Source organism: Eucyclogobius newberryi, unplaced genomic scaffold (assembly GCF_026437365.1).
Source record: "Eucyclogobius newberryi isolate DKJ021-1_F unplaced genomic scaffold, fEucNew1.0.hap1 SCAF_21, whole genome shotgun sequence".
NCBI classification, from domain to species: Eukaryota; Metazoa; Chordata; class Actinopteri; order Gobiiformes; family Gobiidae; genus Eucyclogobius; species Eucyclogobius newberryi.
In genome coordinates, this window is record NW_027315846.1 from 24,533,750 (window position 1) to 24,548,800 (window position 15,051).

At 43.1% G+C, this 15,051-nt stretch overlaps 1 protein-coding gene across 2 annotated transcripts; it reads right to left on the reverse strand.

Annotated features, from left to right (window-relative positions):
* Positions 1–3,339: 3,339 nt before the first annotated feature.
* fhl5 (four and a half LIM domains 5) lies at positions 3,340–12,443 on the reverse strand. Of its 2 annotated transcripts, XM_072457573.1 has the most exons (6): positions 12,229–12,443; positions 11,971–12,141; positions 9,623–9,797; positions 8,306–8,475; positions 5,079–5,265; positions 3,340–3,526 (listed from the first exon to the last, which is right to left on the reverse strand). In XM_072457573.1, exons 2-6 carry the CDS (start codon positions 12,127–12,129, stop codon positions 3,375–3,377), a joined length of 843 nt encoding a protein of 280 aa, XP_072313674.1. In that variant the 5' UTR covers positions 12,130–12,141; positions 12,229–12,443; the 3' UTR covers positions 3,340–3,374. The 2 variants fall into 2 exon arrangements, with proteins under 2 accessions (XP_072313674.1, XP_072313673.1); XM_072457572.1 differs by lacking the exon at positions 12,229–12,443 and having other exon boundaries at positions 11,971–12,222.
* Between the last annotated feature and the right edge of the window lie 2,608 nt (positions 12,444–15,051).

Below are 15,051 nucleotides of genomic sequence, written 5' to 3' on the forward strand. Positions count from 1 at the left end.
AAAAATCTATCTAAAAGTGATGTGTCCATCCCGGAGACACCTGTCATGCTGCCTAATGCTGCTGCATAATGTCAAATAAATATGGGAAGGAGTGTAAAACTACTACTTAGATACGATTGCATTTGAACATGTAAATAATTTTGCTGGACACAATAGCCCATTGTGTCCAAGCGCAGCTCATGGCAGGTGCCTGGGGACAGGGTCAGAACACACGCTGGTCAGGTTGTCGGTCGGCACTAAGCCTACTGTTACTGGCGCACCGACCCACTGACCCATAGCCAGGTTTTAACACTAAAGCATTGGTCGAGTTTTGTCTGAGACAATTAGTTTAGCTAAAGCTAAATCTAGGGAGGGACAGACGAGACAAGGTCCGTCGGTAAAGATACAAAGCGCCACATCAGGTGGAGGCGTCGACGAGAGAGTCGTGGTAAAAGAAACATACGCTCAGCACAGACGTGTGCAGTTTGCAGATAGCACGCTGATATGGGAATAAATCAATCTAAAAGTGATGTGTCCATCCCGGAGACGCCTGTCATGCTGCAATGTCAAATAAATATGGGAAGGAGTGTCTGGAATACCTGCCAATGTGGTCAGATAAATTTGGATTTGGCTTTTTATTTAGTTAATTTTATTGTATTTCTGTTTCTGTAATTTCTTTGTGATTTTCCTGCATTTTTCCTGCTGTGAAGCACTTGCCTTGTGTATGAAATGTGCTCTACAAATAAACTTGCCTTGCCTAATGCAGTTCAAAACAAAACAAAAATACTAGACAACTTTGACCAATGAATCGACTAAAAACTCAGTCAGGTGTATTACTTTTCAACACTGTGCTTGAAGCCCAGTGCACACCGAAGCTTGTGTGTCGTGTGCGTCGTGTGCGTTGCGTGCGTCGTTTGCGTTGTGTGCGTCGTGTGCGGCATTTGCGTCGTGTGCGTCTTGTGCGTCGTGTGCGTCGTGTGTGTCGTGTGCGTCGTGCGCGTCTTGTGCGTCGTTTGCGTCGTGTGTGTCGTGTGCGTTGTGTGTGTCGCGTGCGTCGTGTGCATCATGTGCATCATGTGCATCAGGGGCGTGTGGCGACCACCCACAGCGTGGTGGGTAACGGCTCATAAAGAGGCTTTAGAGAAGGGCTTTTCACCAGGGCTGTCCAAACCTTTCCACCAATGGTTGTGTTATGAAACATGGAGCCAAGGGCCACACAGAGGACAATGAATCAGGGAAACCAACACCCCTTTAATAAGGGTGTATCACAACACAATGTTTGTTATTTAGTTCACGAAGGCAGACAACAAGGCCGCATTCGGCCCCTTGGCCATAGTTTGGACACCATCTTTAACCAGATGGTTTATCTACAGCTGCGTTTCTCAAAGTGTGGTACCAGGATTCTTCTACAGTTCATGTTATCCACATTTGGGTTGGTCTTGGTTTATTTCAGACCAGGTTTAACCCTAGGTTAGACAAAGAATATCCTGTTTCAGACCTGGTTTAGATCTGGTGGTACACGGAAAGCCAAATGTTTTTTGAAGTGGTACTCGGTATGAACAGACATTGAGAGGAGGGAAAGGCTGTTTCAGAATGTTGTGAGTGAGTTCTGCAGGAGTCTGTGCCTCAGAATATAAACTGTGGTAAAGTGGTAAAGATTCAGACTGCTTCACTCCTACAGTCTTTTTATGTACAAAATCAAGTGATCGTGGCCTTTAGCTTCTACACTTTATTTGAAATTATTTAAAAATTAGTGAAGCAGTCTGAACCTGCAATAGTAACAAGAAGAAAACAATGATGCCCCATTTTATAAAGACAGCATCACAGTTGCACCATTCTTATAAGAATACAAATAAAATGTAATGATAAAAAAACACGCACACAACAATAAAAACACACAATTAATTTACAGTTTACAATTGTACTTTTATTATTGTTTTGTGTCTCACAAAGCGAATAAGCCATAATCACACACAGTAATGCTCTTTAAGATGCTCATACTGTGGGTTCGGCCAATCATGGTGTACATATAATGCAGCAGTGTGTGTGTGTGGGCAGTGTGAGAAAACTGTGTAACCCACAAGTGTGAACGTACAGAGCCATTCAATAATGTGGCTTCACCTGTGAAGAGAATAGGTTTGGAATAATGTGTGTTTTGTTCTTATTCTTGTTATTCTACAGCTGCTTTGTCTGTCCTGATTCTAAATGCTTTTCAAATAGGACGAGGCAGGATGTTCATCATTCTTGTTTTGTGCTGTAATGAAATCTGCCGTTTGACCTTGAGTTCCCACACGTGGGCCTTGCACCGCAGCTCTTAGCTCCTGTTTTATAATTCCTATTTGTGTTGTCAAGGAAACAGTATCAGAACTAATAAATCATAAAGACACACAATCAGCGTTAGCGCCTCCAATCTCATGCATGTGCAGAGTGAATAACACACACAGTCAAATACAACGGGGAAAAGTTATTCTTATTAACATATTGTATTTTATAAGTATTTACCGTATTTTCCGGACTATAAGTCACACCGAAGTATAAGTTGCACCCCGGCCAAAACTATGAAAAAGGGTGCGACTTATAGTTCGGAAAATACAGTAATTATTGGGCTGATATTATCTGAGTTAGTTATGAATCCATTAGTCTTAAATAGTTATTTTCTAGATGTGAAATGTCTTGCCCAAGGACACAGTGACAGTATTCCCACTTATGACACACTTAAAAGACACATATTAAGCTAAATGTAATGTTTAGGGCCTTAAAGTATGTTATACAGTAATGTTACCGCATCAAACATACATTGAGTTGTATTTAGCTTCATTCACGCTTGTTTCATTAATCCTGTTTACGAGTTCCTCTTATCTGGAGTCTCAGAAATCACTCTGTTTTTCCCAAGGTTGTTGCATCACATGTAAAAATCTTCTCCGGCACATTTTACATGTGCACAAACCATTACCAGACTCATTCTGGGGGAAATTGTATTTACAGTGAAAGCATGTCTCTACTAGCATAGTGAATGCTAGTAAAGACCTAAATACCTCATTGGAACCAGAGGTGTGGATTGTAAAGTGTGTTTTCTAAATGTAGACATTGTTTTAAGTTAGGAAATGTGACATGCTAATACCAAGTTGACCAAAAGCAGGTTTAAAAGTCAATCAAAGCTACAGAATGCAGAATATGTCCACTTAAAAACAAAAAGCTCTGCCTGTGGACAAGAGTAAGAGAAAATAAAATGTCATTGCCCACTTAAACAGCATTATATTTTCAAACGTATCTAATCTAAACATGACGAGATGCGTGAAATATTAAATTAATGTAAATACGTCACAAATGTGTTAATCTGTTTGAAATGAGACCAGTATGGCTCCATGGTCATAGACCCGGGGTTACTGTGGTGGTTACTTCTCGCGCCCACAGTCGGTGCAGAGTATGTCGTCCCTCTGGGTGAGGAAGCCCCGCCCCACCAGAGACACGGAGCACTGCATGCAGGTGAAGCACTCACTGTGCCACTGGCGCTCCTCAAACGAGATGTACTTGGCCCCCGCCAGGCCTGGGGGGGGGAACAGTCAGAGATACAACGTTTAGACAGAGCTTTCACTGTTACAGTAAATACCAACATGTAATATTGAAAACCTTTACGCCTGGGACAAAGCATAATAATCTATGTGCAACCTATGGTCCTCTCATAGTTGTACACGCGATTAGAATAACTGGGACTAGTTGACTATTAAAATATTTGTCATTGTTTTTCTGCACTGGTCAGACCCTAAAACACACGTCAAAAGACCTTTTATAATACAGAAAGTGGACTTAATAAATCAAAATGTCAAAAAAATAAATGCATTTGTTGTTTCAAAATCTCAACGTCTCATCTGTCAAGGAATTGAAGAAAAAAAAACTGCGTACTATTCGATTACTAAAAAAATCTTTAGTTGTAATTTTGCTTAACAAAAATGGGTGCAAATGTTGTGAAAAGTGGAAGGACAATTTAAGAAATCTCAGCTCTCAGCCATTTAACTTTTTTTGGTAAATATCACAAAAGTTAATCCTGAATAAGATTACTCAAAAAGTATAGTGTATAGTGAATATAATGTATTCAGGAAAAAAAAAAACTAAAAAAACACATTACCTTTGACCTTTACTATATTAAAGGAGATATATTAAGCCATATTTTGCCCTTGGGAGCCTTTTCCAGGGGGCGTAGCCAGGGTTTTGCTACCTTGCCGACCTTAACTCTGGCGTGAAGAGGCGGGACTCGGCTGCTGGAGGCTGGAGTGGGAGGTGCCTGTCCATATATGGTGATAGTGGTTGAACCAATGACAACAGCGCCCCCTGTGGGATATGTTTGTCATGGCCTCATGTACAGGCAAAGACAGAAGTGAGCAAGTGCTTCCTGCACATCTGACCAATTAGAAAAAGTGGACCAGTTTTACACAGTCCAGTGCACCACTTTTATTAGTTACCATTCTGTCCCTTCACAGAAAGCACCAGACCACGCCCATGATCACGCCTCTTGTCTAGAATTCCACCGCCTGCGCTGTCTTCAACTGCACCAACTGCGAGGTGGGACAAAATCAGTTCTGCCCTTTTTTTTTTTATATACAAACAAATGAAAAAACAGTGTAAAATACATTTTGGGTATTTTCAGGAGCGTTGTATTGAACTGTAACATAAGATGATCATCATTTTACATTTTCTTTATTGTAAACCGCAATATTGATCTAAAACGGCTTTGTGACTCAAACAGGTCCACTGACTTCCTGTTCCAAACTGCAGAACAGCTAAGCCCCGCCTCTTCATGGTAACATGTCATTTACATCTTTATTTTTGAAAAGTGGCAATGTGACATTTTAGAACTCTACATGTGTCACTCTGAGTCATAGTTTTGGTATGTGGGCGGGGACAGGGGGTAGGTGAAAACAGAACTTTTCTGTGCACTGGAGCCTCAGTTTCAAGTCATGCAAATCAGTCAATCAAAATTCAATGTTGAGTAAAATACTGACGGGAAAACAAGGTTAAAGGCTCATTATAGCTGCTTCTCTGTAACATGTCCCCTTTAAAGTCCCTGATGCTCTGTGTCGTGTGGTGCTGCGGTGACTCACTGGTGATGGCCTTGGTGCAGCCCACACACTTCTTGGCGTACAGGTTGCTGAAGCACTCCAGGCAGTAGGGGTAGTTCTCCTTGGAGGTGAAGCGCTGGCCCGACAGCTGTTTCCTGCAGCTGATGCACAGGAAACACTCGCGGTGCCACGGCTTGTCCTGGTACGTCACGCCTCCCGTGGTGATGGCCTGCAGGGGGCAGCACAGGGCAGGGGGATAGTCAGCAGGTCACATCACAACTGACCAGAGGTGAAGGTCAGGAATGCAACAGCTAACAAATAAAGATAGGTTCAGCATTTGTGGATTTACTATTTAGTCTGTCTCTCCTCTGACCTCAAGCTGCGGCCGTGAAGACAGAATTGTGCTGTCAAAGTCTGCACTTAACGTCTAAATCAAAGGTCGCCAAACTTTCCCCTCGGACAGCGACTTTTACAAACGAAAATGGCAAAAAGCTACGACTTTAAACTATTGTAAAAAAGCAGCAACAACAGGCCTCAAACTGGTTCCAGTTAGATGTCCATTAAAACACTTTCCATTTCCTAGTGCGCAAAGCCTAAATCTAAATATTTGCAGTAGTAGGCTGCTGGAATATATTGTACTTGATAAGAATGTCCATATTGGTTTATATATAATTTGCAAAATATTCAAAGTGAAAGCACAAGCTCCAAATCTCAGCCCGAGTCTGTGTGAACTGCATTATTCTTCCTGTTCATCCTGAGTGTGGATTACACTAAATAACCAGAGTCATGGGATTCTGCAGCGCCAGCTCATCAAACATGCAGCTGTAACTCGAGCTGTTTACAGGGACAGTGCTGGTGTAGGCCTACAGGCGGAGCGCTGGTATAAGCCTACAGCCGGAGCGCTGGTATAAGCCTACAGACACTGCATTGGTGTAGGCCTACAGGCGGAGCACTGGCATAAGCCTACAGACACTGCACAGGTGTAGGCCTAAAGGCGGAGCTGGTATAAGCCTACAGACACTGCACTGGTGTAGGCCTACAGGCGGAGCGCTGGTATAAGCCTACAGGCGTAGCGCTGGTATAAGCCTACAGGTGGAGCGCTGGTATAAGCCTACAGGCGGAGCGCTGGTACAAGCCTACAGACACTGCACTGGTGTCGGCCTACAGGCGGAGTGCTGGTACAAGCCTACAGGCAGAGCGCTGGTATAAGCCTACAGGCGGAGCTGGTATAAGCCTACAGACACTGCACTGGTGTAGGCCTACAGGCGGAGCGCTGGTATAGGATCCTGTTCCTCGATCTTTCCAGCGCCTTCAACACCATCCAGCCGCTGCTCCTGAGGGACAAGCTGGAGACGGCTGGTGTGGAGTATGACCTGGCAGAGTGGATCCTGGACTACCTCACAGACCGACCCCAGTTTGTGAGAGCCCGGAACTGTGTGTCTGACACTCGGACCTGCAGTGTGGGGGCGCCCCAGGGCACTGTCCTCGCGCCCTTTCTCTTCACCCTTTACACTGCAGACTTCAGACATGACACGGACAGCTGTGTCCTGCAGAAGTTCTATGACGACTCTGCCATCATCGGACTCATCACGGACGACGATGACGCGGAGTACAGAGGACTGGAGCAGGACTTTGTGGACTGGTGTCAGCGGAACCACCTCCTCATCAACGCGGGGAAGACCAAGGAGATGGTGGTGGATTTCCGCAGACGCCACCCCACTGCCCCCTCACCAGTGAACATCCAGGGACGGGACATTGAGAGAGTGGACTCATACAAGTACCTGGGTGTTCATCTGAACCGCAAACTGGACTGGACTCATAACACAGACGCACTGTACAGGAAGAGCCAGAAACGGCTCTACCTCCTGAGGAGACTCAGGTCTTTGGAGTGACAGGGCCACTCCTGAAGACCTTCTACGACTCTGTGGTGGCATCAGCCCTCCTGTACGGTGTGGCCTGCTGGAGCAGCAGCATCACAGAGAGGGAGAGGAAGAGGCTGGACAGAGTCATCAAGAAGTCCAGCTCCGTCCTGGGCTGTGCTCTGGACTCGGTGCAGGAGGTGGGGGACAGGAGGGTCCTGGCTAGATTCACATCTATGCTGGACCATGAGTGTCACCCCCTGCAGGACACTCTGTCCGCTCTGGAGAGCAGCTTCAGTGAGAGACTGATCCACCCTCGATGTGTGAAGGAGAGGTTCCATAGGTCTTTCCTTCCTGCTGCTGTCAGACTTTATAACAAAAACTGTTAGTCCTGAACACTCGCAATACTGACCTAACCTAATACTGATGTGCAATTCTGTCATATGTGCAATTGCTGTTTTTGAGATTCATGTGCAATCTATGTGCTGTCGTGACACATATTCATGTGCAATTAATGTCGTGATCACACGCAATGGTATTTATGTATTTATTTATTTATTTATTTGTCTATGGGAGTTTTTGTTTATAGGAGATCTTCTACTGAAAGTGTTTTTCAGACTTCCTATAAGTGATCTGTTCTTCTGTATCTACCTCTGTATCTACCTGCGTTGCACCAATGAAATTTCCCCATGTGGGACAATAAAGGAATATCTTATCTTATCTTATCTTATAAGCCTACAGGCGGCGCACTGGTATAAGCCTACAGGCGGCGCGCTGGTATAAGCCTACAGGTGGCGCGCTGGTTTAAGCCTACAGGCGGCGCGCTGGTTTAAGCCTACAGGTGGCGCGCTGGTATAAGCCTACAGGCGGCGCGCTGGTTTAAGCCTACAGGCGGCGCGCTGGTTTAAGCCTACAGGCGGCGCGCTGGTTTAAGCCTACGGACACAGCACTGGTATAAGCCTACAGGCGGAGCACTGGTACAGGCCTACAGACATAGCGCTGTGTAGGCCTACATGTGTCACACAAGTGTAGGCCTACAGGCGGAGCTCTGATATAAGCCTACAGACACAGCACTGGTATAGGCCTACAGGCGGAGCGCTGGTATAGACCTACCTTCTTACAGGCGGAGCACTGGTATAGACCTACCTTCTTACAGGCAGAGCACTGGTATAGACCTACCTTCTTACAGGCGGAGCACTGGTATAGGCCTACCTTCTAACAGGCGGAGCACTGGTATAGGCCTACCTTCTAACAGGCAGAGCACTAGTATAAGCCTACCTTCTAACAGGCGGAGCACTGGTATAGGCCTACCTTCTTACAGGCGGAGCACTGGTATAGGCCTACCGTCTAACAGGCGGAGCACTGGTATAGGCCTACCTTCTTACAGGCGGAGCACTGGTATAGGCCTACCTTCTTACAGGCGGAGCACTGGTAGGCAAACTGCTTCTCGAAGCAGGCCACACAGAAGTATCCCGTGTCTTTGGGGATGAAGGACTTGGTGCCGATCGGCTGCTGGCAGCGGTGGCACAGGAAGCAGGTCTCATGCCAGCTGTGCCCTTTATACTCCATTTTACGGGAGCCTGGCACAGGAGAGAGGAGTCAGCGTAGGTCATGGCGTAGGTGCAGGTGTGAGGAGGGCACTCGTCTGTAGGACATCTACGGTGCATTCATGAACATCATATTTATTTACTTGCTTGTGTGAGTTTAAACTGCTCCATGTTTACAGACACTCAGTTTGTTTCTCCATGTGGCCGTAACAAACAGGAAACATGAACATTTATTTTTTACCATGTCCATTTTCACTCAGTCAAAAAGTATAATTATTCTGTAGGCTATAATTACACCAATTATACAGAATAATACCATATTTTGACCTCCACGATACAATATTCTGAACTTGAGATGTTATGTGCCCTGATACTTGGATATCTCTAGTTCTAAGGTGTTAAAAATAGACTAAAATTATGTTTTGAACAGGTAGAATCACAACATTGGACTTCAATGTTCATAATGTCCTTAATATCAGAATACAATTGTCCTATGAGTAAGGACACGTTTCAGCTCCTCAGATTCAGCCCTAATGCAGCAGTCTGTAAGTTAAGAACTTTATGTTGTATTACATGTTTGACAATGTGCATTTCTGTATCGATACACATATTGCCAAGAGGTTCGTCACGATATATCACAATATCGATATAATGTGTACAGTATAAATATTGAGCCCCAAAAAACATTATTCCAGCTGTTGTTCACTGAAGTTGACTGAGTAATGATGTTGACAGGTCTAGTTTGGGTAATACCTTACACTACAGGGTGATACTGTACTAATATGTTACGTATGTAGTAGTAGTATGTAGTAGTAGTATGTAGTAGTAGTATGTAGTAGCAGTATGTAGTAGTAGTATATAGTAGTAGTATGTAGTAGCAGTATGTAGTAGTAGTATGTAGTAGTAGTATGTAGTAGCAGTATGTATTAGTAGTATGTAGTAGTAGTATGTAGTAGTATGTAGTAGTAGTATGTAGTAGTAGTATGTAGTAGCAGTATGTAGTAGTAGTATGTAGTAGTAGTATGTAGTAGTATGTAGTAGTAGTATGTAGTAGTAGTATGTAGTAGTAGTATGTAGTAGCAGTATGTAGTAGTAGTATGTAGTAGTATGTAGTAGTAGTAGTATGTAGTAGTAGTAGTATGTAGTAGTAGTATGTAGTAGTAGTATGCAGAGTGTGTACCTGGCATGACGGTGTTCTTGCAGGTGGAGCACTTGGAGGAGTAGTCGTTGGCGTAACACTCGGTGCACAGCAGCAGCTCGTCCTTGGCGGCGAAGGCCTTCTCCACCAGAGAGCGGCTGCACTTGGCACATTTGAAGCACTGTTCGTGCCAGTGCCGGTCCTTGTACGACAGGTCCTGACCACAACACCAATATGAATACTATTAAATGCAAGGATTATAGGTTTAGATGAGCTTTTCCAGAATGGCAGCGGGGGTGGAGTTACATACGGCTGTTTTGCCCCTCGGTCAGACTCATGGTCAACAGTAATGTGTGATAAATGAACATTAAGACTGCTGTTCCCAGGAACAATTCTGGGGCCAATTATCGGTTGCCTTCATGGGAGTTGGGACTGTAGAGTTTGTTTCTTCATGTTTTGGTCTTATTGATATATTCACTGCATTTATGGCTTTCTATTCGTTGCCAACTCATTTAATATTGCATTTAGTTGAAATCTGTTAGAGCCTTTTAATAGACTGTTAATCCTTGTCTGTCCATATCAAATAGACAAAACATAAATAAATAAATCACAGTTTAAGGTCGTCTGGCCAAACACAATGTTAGTGATTTGCCTGAAATGTTTCACAGTTTGCAATTAGACTTGTCTATCTTGCATATATTATTATTATTATTATTATTATTATTATTATTATTATTATTATTATTATTATTATGTCATTTAGCACAAAAAATACATTGAATAGGAAGCATTCTAGTGGTACTAATTTCCAGAAATGTGCGGCTCTCGTTGGCTCCTGGCACGCTTTAGTACAAGATGATTGGATTAGAGAAAACGGCAAAGAGCAGTTATAACCGACAAACTTACAAACAAAGCTAGCGTACGTTAGCATCAGCTGTTTCCTGTTTATCGAAACACGGCACTCGCGTCAAGATAAAAAATATTATATTTCTAGTGCATATTGCATCTAACATTCTCCTAACCCAATGGAATACATCAACAGACATTAAATGAGACATAGAGGCTTTGCAAAGAAGTGAAATAAATGCACAAAAAGCTGCTGATAAACCAGAAGTAGTTTCCTGTTTACTCCAGTTTAAGCACGTCTCAGAGTGCCTCAAAATTGGAACATAATTTCTAAATCGGCCTCATAATTAGAAAATATATTTCAGCTACAATTTAGATTTGATTCATTAAGGAGGCTGTGAGCAAACAAACTGCTCTAGAGTAAACCTGTGGCACTACAGACACATGCGGTGGAAGAGGCTGCTGCGTTTTCAAACTATTAAAGACAATTATTCACAAAGCTCACACTTAGAAACAAACTCATTTCTTATGGACAGTTTATCCTGGTTCATCTGCACCAGCGCTTTCACAGTGATGAGAGGCCTCTTGGGAGAATCCCTCATCTCGTTGCTGTCGGCAGGAGCAACTCATTGTTTTCTATAAATGTTTTGGAACCAGCCAATCACAGCCTTCCGTGTCTATTGCAATCCTTTCATCACTGGATTTCTGGCGTGGAATGCAAAGTGGTACAGCGCAGTTATTTTGGGAAACTCTCTCAACCATTGCATAATAGAAGTGTAGAATCTTTTCACACTTGTTCAGTGGCATCATAAGAGCAGTTATACATTGTTAGTTTTGTTGGATCCAGAGTCAGATTTAAAAGTAGGATCATTTCGAGTTAGGATACACTTGACACTTGTGCAAATGTGTATAGTGAAAATTGAATTCATCGCTTATTTTGCTGCAAAGGTGGTCATGAGTTCCATTTATTGCACATTTTGAACCAATTGTACTATTGTATTAACATTTTACTTGTATTTGATTCATACTATCTTGACGTAAAGGTGAGCAGATCATAGATATACTGCAAAACCATGAATATTGTTTTTAATCATTTGAATTTTGAGTAGGCCTATATCATTCATACTCTCATTTGTCTGATACTTTATACTCACCTAATACATTTAATACACGTTTTAACACTTTTCTGTTGGATAGGCAATACTGTATTATCAGAATACCTCTCCAGAGATCTTTTGTCAATATTGCCAACCACTATTTTGAAGGAATGTATATATATATATATATATATATATATATATATATATATATATATATATATATATATATATATATATATAACTTGGACTAGACCATGACTAAACTAGAACAGGATAAACATTTAAACTAAATTATAAGTTTTAGACAACAAAACACCATGCAAATCAAAGTGGCGCATTATGTTTGACAGAAAACATTAGAGTCAATCAGGAGCTTGAATGAAATGTCCAGATTGCACCTTTTAATATATTACCCCCAAACTTTGCACCTCGACCTGGCCGTACCTTACTGTTGCAGCCAATGGGAGAAGAGCAGCCCTCGCAGCAGTTGGCGAACAGATTCTCGTAGCACTTGGTACAGTACTGCGTGTCCTCCTTCATGATGTACTTCTTCCCCAGCAGGGTGTCTTTGCAGTAATGGCAGTCGAAGCGCTCGCCCGACATTGTTAGCACTTTCTGTAGGTCAAACTATATAATTGGATGATGAAATGGTGAAAAATGCCGTCTCAGACTCACAACCGTCTTGTGTGAGTTCCGTGCGACCTCGCTGGATGGGCTGTTAAGAATAGGCCTGTGAAGAGCAGTCCGGAGCAGGGATGAGAAGGCTGGATTAAGGGGTATGATCCACCAGGGGGGTCGGCTATAAATACGACCCCCCTTATTAGCGCTGACCCCTGGGAAGAATGAGCCATGCTCCTCTGCCTGGTACTGCACCTTTTAAGGGAGTGGACAGGGCCTGGATCACAGAGTCTTTGGTGTACTCTGAGTAAGCCTGTTGGGAAATAGATGCAGCATTTTGATAGAGACATGTTAAGCTTTTCACCAGGTTCTCAGTATTGAACTATGACATAAGCAGATCATAATTTCACAGTTTGTTCATTGTAACCTACAATATTGATCTAAAATGGCTTAGGAATAGCAATAGGTCCATTGACGTCCTGTTCAGAACTGCAGTGGCTTATGGGACATGTCAGAACTCTACATGTGTCTTTATATTTCAAATAATCTCAACTAAGTAGAGCGATGTGGGCGGGGATAGGGGGTAGTCTCAGTGGCAGGACAATCCAGGATTAACTAAAAATATGGTCAGTAGGTGTCTGGAAGGGTCCGTATCACAAATCCCACACCACATTTATGATATAGTTATCATTATCATAGTTATTAGTTCTACTGAAATCAAATGCAATGTCATCAGTTCAATCTGATTTCTGTCTCACTGCTCACACTGTGCAAGTTTTGACGCAATGATGCAAAAAAAGGACAAACTAAAAAGTAAAGGCAAAAATATAGTAGAAAATGCGAAAGATTTTGTTATTTTAAATTTATATCTCAGTGATTAGATCAGATTTTCACTGCCCATGTACAAGCACCTGTGGCTCTTAAAGGTGCCCAATGGAACATTTATTTTGCCTGTAATGTTCTGCAGTATGGCATTGAAATATTGATCCCAAAGGAGTCAAGCAGATGACCAGTTCAAGTTACAAGTCAGATCTGTGGCGAGGCAAGCCCACTTACACATAGAATGCCTATTTTTCATTTTTATTTTATGCTAAAAACACCAGTTTTGAATAGACAAGTTTAATGTCCCACTGTGGAACATTACTGACAAAGTAATCATGTCTGTTAGTGTCGCATCGAGTCTGAAATGTTTTTAGCCCCAACCAGTAATAAATACACCTAATTAGCCTTAATAAAGCATGAACAAAGACTTCATGTTATAATGAACAAATTGTTTATGAATGATTCAGGCTTATTAACTACTTAATTAAGGAGGTTAGGAGTTAAGTATTCATCAAGTTGTAAATAAGCGTATCATTTTTAATAAAAATGTGTTTATTAATAAATATGTACTTTTACCTCGTTACGTCACCTCGTTACTGCGCTGTCACGTCCGGCGGCGGTAGCTCAGCGAACAGAGCAATGCTTCCAGTGGAGCTAATAAACAGTCAAACCATCAGATTTGAGGTCACTATTTCACATTTTCTTTCATCAGGGGCTTGGGTAAAAGTTTGAACACTCAAATTCAGTGTCCGTGGAACAATAGAAGCCACAGCCTCACATTAGCCGCTCTCTATCAGGCTGTGCGGTCAACAACGCCCCTAAAACTGAACTATTAAAACGGAAAGGCGTGGTCTCTCGTCTAATGGTGATGGCAGCTTTCTCTGCTCCACTTCACATAAAACTAACAGGTCATGTCTGAGTCTGACTGATTTGATGTTAAAGCCTGTCATGTGTTGGCTTACAATAACTGCCGTGGCTCTGGCGATAGATAAGGATAATGTGAAGCTGCGTTTAACATTAGACTCATAAGTGGCCTGTTTACCCGCTCACTTTTACGTTTTTCTTCCTTGCTTTTTCCGCACAGTTCCAGAGACAAAGTGTAGGTGACATGCTTTATTATATAGAACAAAATCAACAGAAAATGGAAGACAACATCCAAAACAGACCTCGCTCTGGCCTGCTGCACTCACTATAATGATGCGTTACTGATGTGAAAAAGTAACTTGGGGAGTACTAGATTACATATTACTCTACCGCGTTACCAGCTAATGCGTTTCCCCCCAATTCTGCATGTACATACTGTGCTACCCGTCTTTATCCAGCAGTAATATTATTTGTGGCCTTTGTCACGGGCACACACAGATGGTTTGTGGGGCGTGGTTGTTAGATCCCGCAGTCCAATGCCAGCTCGGCGCAGTGCATTCTGGGCCCATGGTCTGACTTGGCTCCACATCACAGCAGCGGGCAGCGGAGACCAGGTCCACGGGAAACACATGGAGGAGCAGGCCTGACAGCTTGAGAGCCACGCTAATATCCAGGAGGCAGTTCGGTATTGTATTGCCCTGGTACTTGGCTGCTCCTGGATTGCCTGCGCTTATGCCCGACTCAATAACCCCGACAGCGTGATTGACAGTCGGCTAATTACATTTGAATCTCAAAGTGCACGCGTATCGTTTTTCTCGCGGAGGCTGGACATCATCATAAAAATAGCCTGGGAAGAGTAGGGCAGCAGCGGGTGTAATCCTCACACAGACCAGCGACGGCTTGTCTCCTAAATTGTCCCCATGTGTCTCGTCCTTCTCTAGCCACTAGAAGCAATACTATGTGGCTATGTAATGTTTTAGCTGCTGCATAAACACGCAAATACAGTAGTAGGAACGTGCTACTGGATAATTACTGCTTCGTGGTATTCAAACCCGACTGATGCTGTGAGTGGCTTCTCATTTCTGAAACAACCATATGGAAAGACAAATCCCGTGGTCATGTATCTAAGGGGAAGCTGAAACTAATCTACAACAGTGGGAGTGTTTGGGACGAGCTGGAGAAGGCTTTGTGCTGTGGTCTCTCGCTCTGTCATCAATACAA